Below are 18429 nucleotides of genomic sequence, written 5' to 3' on the forward strand. Positions count from 1 at the left end.
CTGGACATGGGACTGAAACGGCCTTGGTCGCCTTGGTGGATGATATCAGGAGGGCGTTGGATAGGGGCAAATGCACCTTCCTTGTCCTGGATCTCTCAGCGGCTTTTGATACCGTTGACCACGGTATCCTTCTGGACCGCCTGAAGAGGTTAGGCATAGGGGGCACTGTATTGCAGTGGTTCCATTCCTTCCTCTCTGGTAGGTACCAGAGAGTGGCATTGGGGGATGAGGTTTCGGATCCTTGGCCTCTCACTTGTGGGGTGCCACAGGGTTCCATCCTCTCCCCAATGCTGTTCAACATCTATATAAAGCCGCTGGGGCCTATCATCAGAGGATCTGGGCTGCAGTGTCACCAGTATGTGGATGACACACAGCTCTATCTCTCATTCAAATCTTCACCGAGGTTGGCTGTAGAAACCCTATCCAAGTGCCTGGAGTCGGAGTGGCTGGATGGGAAGGAATAAGCTGAAGCTGAACCCTGACAAAACTGAGGTACTGTTTGTGGGAGACAAGGGAAGGTTGGGGGATGTTGACCTGGTGCTCAATGGGGTACAATTGCCCCTGAAAGACTCGGTCCGCTGCCCGGGGGTCATTCTTGACTCCCAGCTGTCCATGGAGGCTCACGTCTCGGCTGTGAGCCGGGCGGCGCTGTATCAACTCCATCTGATACGGAGGCTGCGCCCCTACCTTCCCAACCATCTGCTCCCATCTGTGGTACGTGCCCTGGTCTTCTCTCGCCTAGACTACTGTAATGCGCTCTACGTGGGGTTACCCTTGAAAACGGTCCAGAAGCTGCAACTGGTACAGAATGCAGCAGCTCACCTGATTAAAGGCAGCCGCCGGCGAGATCCCATCACTCCAGTGCTGAAGGAGTTGCACTGGTTACTGGTTGTTTTCCGGGCCCAATTCAAGGTGTTGGTTCTGACCTTTAAAACCCTATACGGTTTCGGCCCAGTCTATCTGAAGGAGCGCCTCCAACATCATCAGGGATGCCGCTCAACAAGATCAGCCTCAAAAGGCCTTCTCTCTATCCCACCAGTTAAAACAGCTAGACTGGTGAGAACTAGGGAGAGGGCTTTTTCAATTGTGGCCCTCACTTTGTGGAATTCCCTCCCAAATGATCTCTGCCATGCCCCCTCTATGATGAGCTTCTGCTGGGCCTTGAAGACCTGGCTCTTCAGGCAGGCTTTTGGGGTGGGTTAGGTTTTATTATTATTGTTGAGATTTTTAATGTTTTAATGTATTTGTATGTTTTTACTTTGTACGTCGCCCCGAGTGGCTGGACAGCCAGCCAGATGGGCAACTAATAAATTTAATAAATAATAATAATAATAATAATAATAATAATAAATGCTGGGAACATCACATGAGCCACTGGAGAAGCACCATTCCCTTAACAGTAACATACACTTGTGACAGCAGAAAGCTGTTAAATAGGAATCAAGTACCATTTTCCAGAATCATGTAAGGTATCCTGCTTGGCTTACATGGGATGCCATTTTGACCGCATCATCGCCAAATCCACAAGGCAGTCTGACGCATTTTGTGTAAATATCATTAATGCCATAACTATAAAATAATTGTGTCAAATACCTATGACACAAGAGATTTTTGTGATCACAACAGCAAGTATTTATACGTTCCTGATCTAGAACGTGAGGAAGAAATACACAATCTACACTGGAATCCTACACACATTCTAGTAGTTTCTACTGTGTTCAATGGGACCTACTTCCAGGTAAGTGTGTAGAAGATTTCTGCCTGACAGTTATACACCCAAAGATCAAGACTGGTTAGAGCAAGACTTCTTTTTGTGAAGATACCTTTATGTCGTCCTCGGTGATGAAACCGGCTTGTACCACCCACCACGCCTCTATTGCAATCTCAACTGGCTTCATGGGTAGTAGATCACGAGCAGTTTTCCTTCTGAAAAATTTCTGAAGTGGCACAGTACATTTGCTTATTTAAATATTTCTAGACTGCACTTTCAAACTATCACAAGACTGTATAAACTGTATATGTTAAAGGACAAGGAAGTGGCCAATTTACTATCTTAGAAGCAACTATTAAGTCCTCATATTTTCTAAACACAACACTCAGATCTCTAAACCTCCCTAAAGCACAATATACTATAATAAGGAAGGAAATGTGCCACTTTTCATTGCTGATCTTCAGAAAGGTTTTGTGCAACTGTGCAAAACAGAAATAGACTGTTTCACCACATTTAAAAAAATATGAAGGAATAAAGTGAGCAAGTGTGACAGTTTCTAGGGAAAGACGTTTCTGTTCTGCTTTATGCTTAAATGTCTCTCTGTCACACAAATTGAGACAGAAGAAGCTACAGTTTTGCTTTAAGGTTATACAATGCCTTGCAAAAGTAGTCAGACCCGTGACCAATGCTCTCATATTACTGAATTACAAATGGCACATTGTAATTTCGTTCTGTATGGTATTTTATTTTGAAACACAAACTCAAAATCAATTACTGTAAGGTAACATTGGTTTTATGTTGGGAAATGCTTGTAAGAAACATAAAAAACTGAAACATGTTGTTTGCATAAGTATTCAACCCACTCACATCTAGAGAGGTAGTGGGCTCTCCGACACTGGAGGCATTCAAGGGGCAGCTGGACAGCCATCTGTTGGGAATGCTTTGATTTGGATTCCTGCATTGAGCAGGGGGTTGCACTTGATGGCCTTATAGGCCCCTTCCAACTCTACTACTCTATGATTCTATGATTTAATGACCCTGGTAACATTCAGGTTGGATTGCGGCATTGTGTTGAAAGGGGTGGCCCCATCCAGTTTTGGCTCCAGCCCCAGCCAGGCTGCCTCCAAGAGAATGCAGCCCTTGACAGGAAAAGGGTTGTCCGCCCCTGGATAGGCTGTTATTGCTGCTACTTATCCCAGAGACCTAAACTAGTTGATCCAATTCTGCTATACCTTCAGAAGCGCTGCAAGACCTTTTCATGTTGCTATGGTCACTATGAGCCAGGGCTCAGCTCAGAAATGGCAGGTGGGGGTTCAAAACATTTTATATTTGAGATTGGGATTTCCCCCCCAAATATGTTCTTCTTTTAAAAGGATGCTATGCACTTCTAAAACTTCTAATCAATATTAGATCAGATGAAGGCGAGTAGGGAGAGGAGACAGGAGAGGGGAAAAACCCCTGAACCACCTACTTTTGATGATCTACACTGGTTCATTAGATCAATGTACTGGTTTCTTCCTATGCCAAGAAGTCTTAGGCCTGAAAAAAAAATAAAACCATTAAAACAGAATTATACTTGTGAAACTGCTCTGAACCACATTATTCCACAGTACTGTTTTCATCAGTTGCTTTGCAGCCAAGCAGGAGCTTTTTAGCAAGGCCAGTGGCTGGAACATCTATGAGAAAATGAATCTGGTGTCTGTCATTTGGAGTTGAAACATATTCACCTGGAAATATTCACCCAGGCAGGCGCACAAGACAGGCCCTTTTGTGTGGTGCCCACCCCACCCCCCGGACTATGGCCCTCCCCTGTGGTCTCTCCACCACACATTTTTAAAAACCTTTTTAAAACCAACCTTTTTTAAAACATCTTTTCTTAAATCAGGCTTTTTCCAATCAGTTTTTAACTGGCCTTTTTAATAACTGTTAAAGTTACTGCTTCGGTCAGTTTCAATTATTTTTAGATTTTCTGAATTTATTTTATGTCTCTGATTCTGAGTTACCTCGGATGAGCAATGCCCCAAAGGTGGCATTTAAGTAATTTTATAAATAAATAAATAAATCTAAATGGTTTCCTTGTTTTGTTTACAAGCAGGGTACATTATTTGCAGCTCTCCCATTCTTATCATGCACACAGCTGTAGCACTATGTAACTACATCCTTGCCACGAAAGATGCCTGGAAATTCAGTCTGAAGCACCCTCATGAATAGAAACAGAATTAATCAACTTGAACCATAAAATGCTTCCTTAAGTCCTTTTGCCACTTTGAGGTTTCAGACAATGCATGCAATTGTTATCGATTTCATCAAAGGCAATCCACTGTCTTAGCAGTTTGTTCTGGAACTGTGGGTTTTAAAGGATCCACATTTGGTGCAAGAGAGAAGGGGAAGGCCTGTCTCATTACCATTTGGTCTGGCTCTGTAACAAGACCATCAAAAGTGACAACTGACAGAAGGGCAGCCCCAGAAATTAGCAATTCCCCAGAAATTATCACTGTCTCCCTCCTCCAGCTGGAGTTCCAAGTGATTAAAAAAAATCAAGTCCATTCCTAGTGGGAAGGAAAAAGACATTATGACTTATTTACATACTACATTTGCTCCTAGAGCTACTATGCTGACAAACATCTCCGTAAAAGCCAATGTGGTGGCTGTTAAATGGGTAAAGTGGAATGATGTAAGTTATCCAAATGCAAATATTATAGCCAAGACAACACAGTTATTATAAAGACAGTTGCTTCACTTGTGGGCCAGTGTTTTACTTCCTTAACTGGTTTTTCTTTTAATCAGTATCTTTTTTTTGTTCTCTTCTTAAAACATCAGGCATTTAATTCTCATCCTCAATATTAAACAAATTTTGCAATTTCAACAAGGAGCTATCATGCATCTATGCTTTTGAAACGAGCTTTTTTAAAAAAAATTATTTTGCCTGTGGAAACAGAATGAAATCTTATACTTACAGTCTGCAGCAGTAAAATTGGGCAATGAATCGTAGCTTTTTTCACTATTCATTATATCCTTTACAAAGGAAAAAAGTTGCAGTGTCAGCTTGAATTACTGTAGCTCTTTATTTCATAACTGTGCACTGATGTTAATATTGGTAAATATGTGAAACCAAGCTCTAGTTCAAGGGGGGGTTGTGTTTAACTATTGGTTTTATAATGTTTCACATTATAAGTGTAACAGTCGCTTGGAATATTATTGTGTTTTGTGGTATTTTTATTTTATTGTAAGTTGTATAATGAACCACTCTGACATTATTGGATGAAGGGCAGTATAGAAATATTTACAATATAAGGGCTGTATCCAGAACTGCAGCTTGTGCCACAGATGTCTGTGTGTGCAATTAAACTACTTCTTCCTCCTGTGCCCTCCAGCCCTTGTACCCTCAAAATCAGCTCCAGAGGTTGGGGGAATCAACCAGAGCACATTTGGGTGTGTGTAGGGGAAGGAGAGGAAATGAATGTCCTGTTGGATACAACCCTACATAGATGAATAAAATCCCAACTCTTGAACCTAAAATTAGATGAGCAAAATGAAGGAAAATTGATTTTAGAAAAACAACACCCAGATCTAGACATGAACACAGAGTGTCTCATTCATTTCAACTGAGAGAAGTGATCCAGACACAAAAATAATGAATTTCTGTGCTTCCCTCATCAAAATACATGGGGGGGGCAGTAGGAGACAGAGATGGAGGGACAGTGGTGCTCCATTTGAACAATGATACTCCAATGCACAGAACAGATTGTTAGAATGGGACAGAGGATACATGTGAACTTCACAATTCTCATACTGCCAGGGGTGTAATTGTCCAGGGTCTTGGGAGGGTCTTAGATCCCTTACTTTTTTGGGAGCAGGGTCTCTATGTCTCCAGCATCCAGTGAGCCAATCAGCATGAAAAGGGACTCTGATAAGAATCTTCTAACATGCTTCCTTGCCCTTTTCTGCTGTATTGAGCCAATCAGAGTGAAAGGAAGCGAGTCAGCCACTGAGAAGACTCTTCTCAGTAGCTAATATTCTCTTTAAAAGTTTACTGGCTCCTAGGGACGTCTGTGGTTGCAAGAGAAGGCGGATGACACTCAGCTCTATCTCTCATTTAAGTTCTCACCAGAGATGGCTGTGGTTACCATTTCCAAGTGCCTGGAGGCCGTAAGTGAATGGATGGGAGGAAACAGGCTGCAGCTGAACCCTGACAAGACCGAGGTACTGCTTGTGGGAGATAGGAGGAAGTTGGGTGATTTTGACCTGGTGTTCAATGGGGTAAGATTGCCCCTGAAGGACCAGGTTCGCAGCCTCGGTGTTGTTCTTGATTCCCAGCTGTCCATGGAGGCTCAGGTCGTGGCGGTGAGCCGGGCAGCTTGGTATCAATTACATTTGATACAAAGGCTGCGACCCTACCTCCCTGTCCATCTGCTCCCACGGGTGGTACATGCCCTGGTCTCCTCTCGCTTAGACTATTGTAATGCGCTCTACGTGGGGCTACGGTCCGGAAATTACAGCTGGTACAGAACGCGGCGGCACGTCTGATCAGGAACAGCCGCCGCCGAGACCATATCACTCCAGTACTTGAAGATCTGCACTGGCTACCAGTTGTTTACCGGGCCCAATTCAAGGTGTTGGTTTTAACCTTTAAAGCCCTACACAGTTTTGGTCCAGTTTATCTAAAGGAACGCCTTCAGCATCACCAGATAGGCCGCCAAACGAGATCAGCCTCCCAAGACCTTCTCTCGGTCCCACCAGTCAAAACAGCTAAGCTGGTGCAGACCAGAGAGAGGGCATTTTCAATTGTGGCCCCCGCCCTCTGGAACTCTCTGCCTTATGATCTCCGCCATGCCTCCTCCCTGACAGGCTTCCGCCGAGAACTGAAAACATGGTTTTTTAGGCAGGCATTCGAGACCTCTGTCTAATTTAGTTTAAATTTTTGTATGATGGGGGTAGGTTTGGATTGAGTATACTTATTGTTGTTTTGTATTATATGTTATATTTTACTCTATGTTATATTTTAGTCTATGTACGCCGCCTAGAGTGGCCGTTAATTCGGCCAGATAGGCGGCCCAGAAATAAAATTTTATTATTATTATTACTATTAACAAGGATCTCATTCTCAACCCTGCAGTAAAAAAATAGGGGGCGGCGGCTGTGACTATCATAAAGGGACATTGAACTTCTGAATTTGCCACTACACTACGCATACCACTGACTTTGGAGCTGCTCTCTTTTGTAATTGATCACATATATGCCCAGCCATTGCTCCAAGGAGCCCAAGGAAGTGTACAGAGGTCCATCCGTCCTTTCCATTTTATCTTCACAACTACCTTGAGGTGGAAGGGCTTACCCAATGGGTGACCATAAAAACATGATTCCAGATCTCTTCCAGCTGTGAGACTATTCCAGATTAATCAGTTTGAGAATTACAGTAAATATACTGCAGCCAAGCCATTAGATACCACATCACCACAAAATCCAAAACCAGTGGTGATACAACAAAATAAAAAGAATGCTTGGGTGCAGGGGACGACAGGACTGGACTAGACATCATCCTATTTCATGGTATTTTAGAAGCTATTCAGTTCAACACAGAGGTGTGATCCTAGACTCTGCCACTTTACAGGGTAGCAAACACTTGTAATGGAAATACATCTGAGGAATGGCAGACCAAGATGAAATTACCCTCCTGAGTTCCTTGGAGGAAGGACTGAATTGGCGATAATAGATATAATAGCAGCTTCCCTTGCCTCATGTAAAAAGCTGCTTTAGTGACAGCAGTATACAAGCCTGTGTTTCAAGGAATTTTATGGACCTATTTTATGGAATTCAGTGGCAATACTCTCATTAAGAAAGAACAGGACACTGACTACAGCCACCAGCAATGATCAACTGACTCTGCAGCACACTATGCATTGTTTGTTTCTCCCATGTGTTGAGAGACACCCAAGTGCTCTTTGCTGCTTTCACTGAATGCAAGTTTGCAAGCTCCTTCATTGGACCAATTGGGCTGCAAGCCCAAAGTGCTAATGCCAGCTCAATGCTATGGAGATTGTGTTTCCTGCCACTTATCACCAGCAGCAGCCTGGCAAAAAGCTAACAATAATAGTCACATGACTCCAGCTGGCTGACATTATTTTCCACCGCAGTGGCATAAACTGCTAGGAGGACACGACATGCCTTGTTTAAGCATTTATCCAAACTCACCTCCATTATTCCTGTGTAATACGAAAAGGGTGTTATCCTCAGACCTTTCACCATGATGTCAGACAAGTGGTAAGGGTATAACATGAGATGATCTCTACTGTATTTTAACAGTTCCTCATAGTATCTGCGTTCATCTTTCTTGACGTGCTTAACTGGGACAGGAAGGAAGTGTTAGTATGTTGTAGGAAGTGTCTCCATAAATTTGTTAGAATGCTAAGAATTTTATTGGGTGTGAACTTGGGGGAGGTTCCTGAGCAGATTTGAAGCTCGACTTGCACGGAGATTTGGAGCATGCCCTGTGTACTCACACAAGGGGGGGGGGGAGAGTCTAAACAAAAAGAGGAGAGCAGGTAGGTATACTGAAGTCTATGGCATAGCAGAAGATAACACTAATCTTGTTGCAAATGCAAGAGAATTCCTCATCAGTTACCTGTTCCCACTAATCCAAACAGATGGATTAGAAGGCAGTCAACTAACAAGAGCTCTTGGAATAAGCCAGTTTTGGAACAAGGAACTTGGAATAAACCTGTAGATCACCGGTGGGCAATCTGTGGCCTGGGAAACTATTTTATGCAATCCTCCAGACACCTCCTGAAAATGCCCTATTCTTCCATCCCATCAGAGTCCCCTTTTCCCTGTTAATTTCCTCCTTACTTTTTTGGCATTTTAAAGTGTTTTTCCTGCTTCTTTGGAGCTTCAGAATAACTGGAAGCAGCAGTATTTTATTTGATAAAAATATTTTTTTAATGGTTTGGGGAAAAGATGTCCTTTCCCCAGCTGAGAACAAACTGGCGGGTTTCTGCAATATGTCTCTATGCGGAGCATACTGAAGTCAGAAAGGGATTACATTTACTTGCTTTCCTGAACAGTAACTATATTGGACTGCTGTACTAAAAAAAAATCACCTGTACTTTTAAGAACTGGGCATGTTTAGCTCTGAGAGAAGAACGAGGGGAGATATGATAGCACTCTTCAAATACTTGAAAGGATGCCACACAGAGGAGGGCCAGGATCTCTTCTCAGTCATCCCAAAGTGCAGGACACGGAATAATGGGCTCAAGTTTCAGGAAGTCAGATTTTGACTGAACATCAGGGAAAACTTCCTAACTGTTAAAGAGTGGAACGACATTGGAACCAATGACCTAGAGAGGTAGTGGGCTCTCCGACACTGGAGGCCTTCAAGAGGCAGCTGGAGCGCCCAACTGTTGGGTATGCTTTAATTTGGGTTCCTGCACTGAGTAGGGGGTTGGACCCAATGGCCTTATAGGCCCCTTCCAACTCTACTATTCTATGATTCTATGCATAGGATTGAGAATTCTAATCTGACGTAACCATGGTGAAAATTGAAGCAGTGTGATTTTTATTCCAGGTAAATTAATCCAGAACACTTTTATGTCTGGCTCTGCCCAATGCTGGCATACGACCCCTGATAGATTACCCCAAGGAAAGTAGCCCCTGAGAGAAAATAGGTCTGACCATCCCTGTTGTAGGACAGCAACACTGTCACCAAGTACTGAAGCTAAGTTTGGAGGAGAGAAATGGGCACACAGGAAGTCCTGCCATGCACTTGAGAACTACAGACATACCAGTAAGAAAAACTTAACAGTAAGCAGTGAAAACAACAAGGGGAGGGGAGGAGTAAAGGAAGACAGCATAACAGCATAAAATGGGTTGCAGAACAATAACGTGGTAACACTGGGTAATGTGTGCACCCAGATACACAATGTATTGTGTGGAATTTAAATTCCATCAAAAATCAACCACAAGAAGTCACTGGATCTTATTTCCAAGTTATACATTGATGATTTTTCAGTGCATTTATTTAAAATGCTTTGCTTTGATTTGGATTTCTGCATTGAGCAGGGGGTTGGACTTGATGGCCTTATAGGCCCCTTCCAACTCTACTGTTCTATGATTCTAAAATACATAACACCTTACATATCCACTTAAGTTCAAGGCAAATCTTACAACGCTTTCTGGTTACTGCTGTGAATGGGCAACAATACTGTAGCACCCTTCCTTCTTAGTTGTTCCTATGCCATTTTATAAATGTTTGCTATAGTTCATAGGAGATCATGTACTTCCTTGGTCCTTCAGCTGAACTTCCTATTAGTATATGCATTAGTCAAGGTGGTGTGCATAGGCACTTCAGTGCTGAGGGCGCAGCTGGTATGGACATGTTTCTCTGAGGTAGCTGTTATGTTTTGTTTACAAAAATATTTTCCCCTCTCCCAATTTTATATTTCTGTACTCACCTAAGTTATTTCGGTACCGTAGCTGATTGCGGATACTATACAACACAACCTGCTTTTCATATTCTCGCTGCGAGTTTCCAAGACCCTACCAAAAAAAAACACACAACCCATACTCATTTTGTTAAACTGCTAAAAGCATCATACAATGCGTTACACCGATTTTTTTTTTTTTACAAAGTAAACCCCTGATCGTAGGCACACAATGCTTGAAGAAAATGCCATTCATCTCAATGGGAGTCACTACTGAGAAAATAGGCATGCTTAGGCCTGCAACCTCAACATTTCAAGGCACTCTTGACCTAAAAAGTTGTTATAAAATCATAAAGTTAAAAAGTTTGAGGCATTTCTCCAAAAATACTGATGACTACAGCCAATTCACACAGTGCAATGTCCAGTTGGTGTTCTTCCGCTGACGGGAAGCATTTGTCAGCAGAAGGGAGAGGGAGGCACCTTCTGCCTATTCTCTACCCCCTCCAGATTTGCTCCAGACCCTTCACAGCCAAATTGGGGGGGGGGAGAGGAAGAGGGAATATCTGAAAATTGCCTCCCTCCCCCTTCTGCTGACAGATGTCTTCTGCCACCCAAAAGACACCAATTGGATACCACCTCATTCTGTTGCAGAAAAAGTACTTGAAAATAGTGTGTGCTGGCTCCTTATTTGTGGCATCATAGTAGAATGCACTCACTGCCAAGTGCTGCTACTGGGAAGCCACTGCAAATCTTCCCCACCCCGCTCCAACTCTTTGATAGCTGGATTCTGCTTGTAGCAGTTAGGGTCATACAGTCAGCTGGCCACAGGCAAGGAGCCAGAACACACAGAGCTTTCAAGCACCAAGGATGGTTGTGTGAAGAGGTTTCTGCTTGAGACTGGAGGATGACTGTCACTTGTAGGGTCGCAAACAGCTTTCAATTGTGTAGCTCATGGGTTTAAGTGCTCGAAATCCTAAATGTTGCTTGAAAAAAGCAAAATATAGTGATACAGCTGCTAATGCAGTGGCAGAAATTTGCAACATGGTCTTGAGAGATGAACAAGCTGTTGACCCACTGTCCTATAGATAACTTTATAGCTCAGGCTTGTGAAAGTTGAACTATGAGGTCACCGTTAAAAGGAGTTTTATCAAGCAACATAGCTTAGACCAACAATTAAGGGTTAGATTAATTCATTTGATTTATACACATAAAAATCATGCTTTCCAGTTTAGAGATAATTAACCAAAGCATATCAACTTAGATCTCCTGCAACAAACTACTTAGTAGACATAAACCTTGTAAACAAGCCCACAAAAGAGATGAGCCTGAAGAAAAAATTCTACCAGCCTGCTGGGGTTGGCAAAGGAGACACAGAGAGCACCATCCCTCCTCCGGCAGCCTGCTGCTCTTCTATGCTGGGTACAGGGGTACAGGGGAGGGGGTTTCTCCCTCTGGATTCAGTGCCATCAACCTGCTCCCATTCATCACCATGCAATTCCTTGACGCCAATGGCTACCAGGTTAGTGCTTAAATACCATACCAGTGGTTTTTTTTAAATCTTTTATTTATAGCACCACTGGTGATCAGCAAAGATGCTATTTTGTTAACACAGCATGCCTTGCAGAACACCAAAAGTTCACTTATTACTTAGTATTCAAATGTATCTTTTGATTTCCATACACAACACTCTCTACTGCAGAATGAGTTTTGCATAAAAATTATGTGCAAGTTTCCCAAAAAGGAACTGATACCTATCCAATGAAAAGAAGTCATACAATATTAGGATCATGGGTAGGAATTCCTATCTGCTGGATACTGGATGCAAAAAGAGCATTTTTTTCTTGGCGACAGCACACACTCTTTGGAATGACCTCATGAGTAGAAAACAGGGATGACTTTTAAATGCACTTAAAAACTTACGTTATTGTAGCTTTCCCGAACTGACTCTTAATTTGTAATTCTGTTTTGTGTGATATTTAATTTCATTTGCAATAGTTGCTCTGTTCTGCTTAATCTTGTTTTTACAAAATTTTACTGAATGTCACTTCTATTTTCATTAGAAAATCACTTAAAGATCTTAATCATATATATAAAATAAATCAATAACAAATCAATACTGGATTGAACAGTTGACAGGTCATGTGAATGCTGACAATCTCAGACAAAGGCAGTGAATTTAGCAGGCAGATATATCTTTTTAGGTCATTTGCAAAAGTAGTAATTCACCATATTTCACATTAACCATAGCAGATATATATCTATATCTAATTCCTGTTTGATTTAGTGCTCGACAGAGGAACTGGGGTGGGTGTGGGGAAGACGATCTATATCAGTGCCTGTATGACATCACCAAGAGACTATAGTCAGCAAGTGAACAAATACAAGGCTTCTCAAAGTTGTGGGTTGGAGGAGGGTACAACATTCAAGGAGGACAGAATCCTGAGATACGCAATGCCTTGCTTACCCACCATCCAAGACTTGGAATAGAATGACTGGCCCCGGTAGTATATCCTCACTGATCCACACTGGATTTGTGCAGGTGTCTGTACCCTTAGTACATCAACTCACTAATGCAAGGATGAGGAACCTGTAGCCCTCCTACAACTCCCATCATCCCTGCCCATTGGCCATGCTAGCTGGGGCTGATGGGAGTTGGAGTCGAGCAACATCTGGAAGGCCACAGGTTTCCCATCCCCGCCTTAATGTGACCTGGGAATCTCTGCTTTGTCCTCATGGAACTTCTATGGGTGCTTGAATTTCCCACACTATTCTTTCAGTATTGTGCCTAGATTGTAGAGATCACCTTATCTTTTAATCTCAGCACAGAATGCCAAACATTTTAGGCACATTGTGATAGATATTTCCCAGTGTGTGGTTTTACAGGTGGTTCAGAGGCATCCTCTAGCTCAGCAACAGAGTGCACACTTTGTAGACAGAAGGTCTCATGTAAGACACTGACATATCAAATTAAAAAGACCTCTAGCAAGAAGGGTGGGGAAAAATTGGAAGCTGCTGCCAACCAGATGGAAAACACAGAAGTTGATGGGCCAAAGCCCATCATAAGACAACTTCATATAACATATCTTCCTCTTCTAACGAAAGTCAGTGTGGAGAAGTGGTTGCATTGTTGTCCTAGACTAGTCACACCCACCTTCAATTCTCTACTTACTGTGGATGTTCACTAGTCTACTTCACAGGACTGTTGTGAAGACAAAATGGAGAAAACAAACATACCACACTGAGCTCTTTGAAAGAAAGAATGGATTAAATTAAATAAACAATGGCATTATGATTAGACTATACCAGAATGGTCAGATTTCAGGCTTATGGAAACCTTCTTATTAGAACCCTTAACTACAAACAGTAGATTGGGAGGGAAGGAATATCCTAAAAATCAAGGAACAGTGTCCCTGAGTGCACACTTGAAACAGAAATTTGTGTTTAGTACTGGAACAGAGTTCACAGAGCTTTCACACAAGAATCCACTTCTAGCTTTCCTTCCCAAGATGGGCCAGAGCTTAGTGTGTTTGAGAAGAAACACTGGCTTAGCAGTAGCTGTCCTGATAGCGGAGAAGAGAGAAGGCAAAGGCAAAGAGAAGTTGACATTTCAGTCTTCTCCAACTGTTTTATATGATGGTGGCCTATTTTATTTGTTATATTGTGCTTTTTAATGGCACATTTAATTACATTCATGCCTACTATATAGCACTGTAGTATCCGCATGGATGGAGGGTGGTCCAGAAATGATTTTAACTAAGAAACAAACAGGTGCCTGGGAGGGGCAAGGCTATATATCAGGAGTGGGAAGAAAGGTAATTTGCAGCAGATTTCTGACTCGTGTTTAACCATAGCAACCATATCCCCCTCCACTCCCCGATTAGAGTGCTAAAAAAAAGCAAGCTTGGGATAACCAGCAGTGGACTTCTGTGTGGAAGGACTCTGTCCTCTGAGCTCAGTTCGGGCACGCAAAACAAAATACCCTGCGCTCAGCAACTGCTCAGATCAGAGAGAGGTAACCTGTACTTTAATTCTAAATGCCTTTTGGCATTTGGTGGGTCTCGGGTTCTAGTTCTACTAAAAACACAAAAGTGGATCGCGGACGCCTGAAGTCCGCCCTCCCCGGTCTACATCAAAGGAAGAACTTCAGAAAGTTGCCCGACATCGGCAAGGGGAAGTTAAAGGGAAGGCTGTGCAAGGGAGACCCGTCTCTACTTGCACGGCGTTGGTGGGGGACGGGAAGCCAGAAGACTCAGTGGCGGTGAGGGGAAAGAGAGATGGCGGGGAGGGGGAAAGAGTTGTTGCTGTTGTTTATAGGTGCCGGGAAGGGTCAGTCAGTACCTGCTTGACGCTGGCGGGGAGGCGGGCCCAGGAGTAGTTGTGGCGAATGTGAAACTCCACGTCCACATTCATGGCAGGCACCCCGGAATGGGGTGGAGGGAGCTCGCGTGAGGGGATGACGCTTGGCGGCAGCGGCCCCCAACCCTCCTCACAACCTCAACCCAGGACCTGAGGAGCGGCGCGCAACTGCCACGACCCAGCGAGGAAAAAGCAGCAGCAGCCCAAAGCTGGACTTCGCTCTACTCTCCTTTCCTTCTCACCCTCCCCCCGTTTACCTCCCCTCACAGCGCTCTTCCGTGTTACGGGCACCGGCAACCCCGCCCCCTCCGTGCAACGTCACTTCCGGTTCTTGTGCGTAGTAGTCGGAAGGCACGCGACCTTTGAGGCGAGCAACATGAGAAGAGGCCGGCTCCGGTCGATAAGCAATGATAAACTCCGGTCTTTAAAGGCCTACAGCATCATCGTCTCCTTTTCAAACAAAACACCCCACGCCATTTACCGGAAATTTTGCGGGCTTAGTTCTTTTGAAGCCGCGGAATTTAACGTCACAGTCACGTCGTTTTGCGTCAGGGCTGCCTCGAAACTACAAATCCCGTGATGCTTTGCAAGAAAAGGCCGTTTTCGTTTGTGAGGTAACAGCGAATGATGAGGCAGCCCGGGCGGGGTTTAAGTGTTTTCTGGCAACAGACTCTTGTACTGTATATAAGCAGCTTCTTTTCTTCCTCACTGGATTTAAGTTTCGTGCATTTTTTATTCTGCATCAATATCATATAATAAAAATATTATATATATATATATATATATATATCTGCCAAATGGAGATAACATTTATTTCATCTGATGAAGTCGACTCTTGCCCAAGAAAGCATACATGCCATAACAAATCGGTTAGGCTTGAATCCTGTACCCGTTCATCTGAGAGTAAAGCCCCGTTGAATTGAATGGACCTTACTTGTGAGTAGACATAGATGGGCTTGCGCTATATGCATGTCTTCTCAGAAGTAAGTCTTGCAAAATTCAGAGAGACTCTTAAGTATCATTATTATTAATTAGTTGCTTTTTTCACAATGTCTCAATGCAACTTACAATGTAAAAAAACATTAAAATGAAGTATAAGGGGAAAAAATTAGAACCTATGATTGTTCTTGCTGTTATGTGCCTTCAAGTCATCTATGACTTATGGCGGCCCTATGAATCAGCAATCTCCAACAACATCTGTCGAGAACCACCCTGTTCAGATCTTGTAAGTTCAGGTCTGTGGCTTCCTTCAATCCATCTCTTGTTTGGCCTTCCTCTTTTTCTACTCCCTTCTGTTTTTCCCAGCATTATTGTCTTTTCTAGTGAACCAGGTCTTCTCGTTATGTGTCCAGTGGCAACCCTAGTCCAAAGTATGATAACCTCAGTTTCATCATTTTAGTTTCTAATGGTAGTTCTGGTTTAATTTGTTCTAATGCCCAATTATTTGTCTTTTTCACAGGCCATGGTATGCGCAAAGCTCTCCTCCAACACCACATTTCAAATGAGTTGATTTTTCTCTTATCCGCTTTTTTCACTGTCCAACTTTCACATCCATACAGAGAGATCAGGAATACCATGGTCTGAATGATCCTGACGTTAGTGTTCAGTGATACATCTTCGCATTTGAGGACCTTTTCTAGTTCTCTCACAGCTGCCCTCCCCAGTCCTAGCCTTCTTCTGATTTCTTGACTATTGTCCCCATTTTGGTTAATGACTGTGCCGAAGTATTGATAATCCTTGACAAGTTCAATGTCCTCACTGTCAACTTTAAAGTTACATAAATCTTCTGTTGTCATTACTTTAGTCTTTTTGATGTTCAGCTGTAGTCCTGCTTTTATGCTTCTTCCAGGGCTGGCGCTAGACATTCTGGGGCCCTTGGGCACAAGCGTGCCCCAGGCTCCAGCGCTCCCCTTCCACAATTCATGGCAGGATCGCTGCCACGGATCTCATGGCGAGAGCTTCGGCGCTCTGCCATTCCGTTGCTTAACCTACCTTGTTCTGCAGTTGAGCACGCAGCGGTGGCCTTAACAAAGATGTTGGCTGAGGTTTCCCTAAGGAGCTGAAGCCTCTGCTGCCATTTTGGTGCGCAGTGATGTGCATGCACAGCACACATGCGTGCCATCAGCCAAGATGGCGGCAGAGGCTTTAGCCTCTTACGGAAACCTCAGCTGCCATCTTTGTTAAGGGCACCTCTGCGTGCACAACCGCAGAACAAGGTAGGAAGCAAGGGAATGGCAGAGCCCCGAAGCTCTTGCAGTGCGATTCGCGGCAGTGATCCTGCCGCGAATCGCAGAAGAGGAGCAGAGGGGCCCCTCAGGGGCCTCTCTAGCCCCAGGGGCCCTCAGGCCAGTGCCCCACCTGGCCACCCTTTGGAACCCGCCCTGCTTTCCTCTTTAACTTTCATCAGCATTCATTTTAAATTATTACTGGTTTCCGCTAGTAGTATGGTATCATCCGCATATCTTAAATTATTGATATTTCTCCCTCCAATTTTCACACCTCCTTCATCTTGGCCCAATACCGCTTTCCGTATGATATGGCATATAGATTAAATAAATAGGGTGATAAAATATACCCGTCTCACACCCTTTCCGATGGGGAACCAATCGGTTTCTCCATATTCTCTCCTTACAGTAGCCTCTTGTCCAGAGTACAGGTTGCACATCAGGACAATCAGATGCTGTGGCACCCCCATTTCTTTTAAAGCATTCCATAGTTTTTCATGATCTACATTCAAAGGCTTTGCTGTAAAGTTAAACAGTTAGTACTTGGAATTTTCTTTTCAACCTGCAGGTGTCAGTCATTCACTATTTCAATCCTCTCCAACTCCAGCAAAAAAGCCATTTAAGATACCGTGTTCATTCCTGAGGAAAATGGCCATGCACTGTCAACAAGGAAAGTTGCTAAACCTGCTCACTTATATTTAGATTCTTAACTTGCCCTCTTCTGAGGGTCTAGGCAACTAGTTTTAAAAGTATGCGTATCTGGTACTTTTTATGATATTATGTGGGGCAGAGAGAAACATGCTTTAACTGTATGGTGTGTATGTTAGCTGGTATGTAGGGTTGCCAAGTCAAAAGCATCCCAAAACCTGAGATCTGAGGACCAGGCCCGAGTGATGTCACGGGGTGGGCCTGAGTGATGTCATTAAGCATGATACATTAAGCATCAATCACAGTTGCTTGGAGCATACAATTAAAAAAATATCTGATTGGAAATTAAGATAGAAATCTTAGCTAAAAGATGGAGCCTGGGTAGGGAACATTTAATCTAGCCTACGTGCTTTCAGCAAGAAGGGTTAAGAGCCTTCAGGCCAGGCCAGTCACCAGAAGGCCACTGTAGGGACAAAGGAGCCTAGTGTTGTGGAGATGTTAGATGGTAGCATTGGGGAGTAAAGATGGATGCTCCTGAAGGCTGCAATTCTAAACACACTTACTAAGGGATTAAGCCCTGTAGAACTCAACAGGACTGACTTCTGAGTAGACATAGTTTGGATTGTGCTGTTGGTAAACCTTGACTAGGGTTCCTCTGCAAAGACATCCATATCCAAGCAGGGTTGGCAACCCCCTGCCTGGAATGCCCTGCCCTTATCTTTTAACGTGGCTGCTCCAAACTTCTTTACAGATTTGACCCTTCACTTCAGAAAGAGGTCTGAGAAATGAGTAAGAGTAAGAAGTATCTTTTACAATTGTTCGTTTCAATTCTCTTTCGAATGCTCATCATACCTAGGGCAGATCCACACCATTCATTTAAAGCACATTCAACACCCATTTGAAGCGAATCCCAATCCAGAATCATGGGAACTGAAGTTTGTTAAGAGTGGTGAGAACTATAACTGTGAGGGGGAAACAACACTTCCCAGGATTCTTTAGGGGAAGTCGTGCGCTTTAAATGCGAGTTGGATGTGCTTTGAACGTATTGTGTGAATCCACTTAATAAATTTTG

General features: G+C 43.4%; 1 protein-coding gene across 2 annotated transcripts in view; it reads right to left on the minus strand.

Annotated features, from left to right (window-relative positions):
* FAM91A1 (family with sequence similarity 91 member A1) overlaps positions 1–14964 on the minus strand; it is a 42153-nt gene extending 27189 nt beyond the window's left edge. The window contains exons 1-6 of one of the 2 annotated variants that reach the window (XM_061606166.1): positions 14742–14964; positions 10159–10243; positions 7904–8055; positions 4669–4726; positions 3183–3250; positions 1824–1937 (exon numbers count right to left, since the gene is read on the minus strand). In XM_061606166.1, coding sequence (XP_061462150.1) covers positions 1824–1937; positions 3183–3250; positions 4669–4726; positions 7904–7987 — 324 coding nt within the window. In that variant the 5' untranslated portion in view covers positions 7988–8055; positions 10159–10243; positions 14742–14964. The other variant, XM_061606156.1, reaches the window with a different exon arrangement.
* Positions 14965–18429: the final 3465 nt, after the last annotated feature.

Source organism: Rhineura floridana, chromosome 1 (genome assembly GCF_030035675.1).
Source record: "Rhineura floridana isolate rRhiFlo1 chromosome 1, rRhiFlo1.hap2, whole genome shotgun sequence".
Lineage (NCBI taxonomy): Eukaryota > Metazoa > Chordata > Lepidosauria > Squamata > Rhineuridae > Rhineura > Rhineura floridana.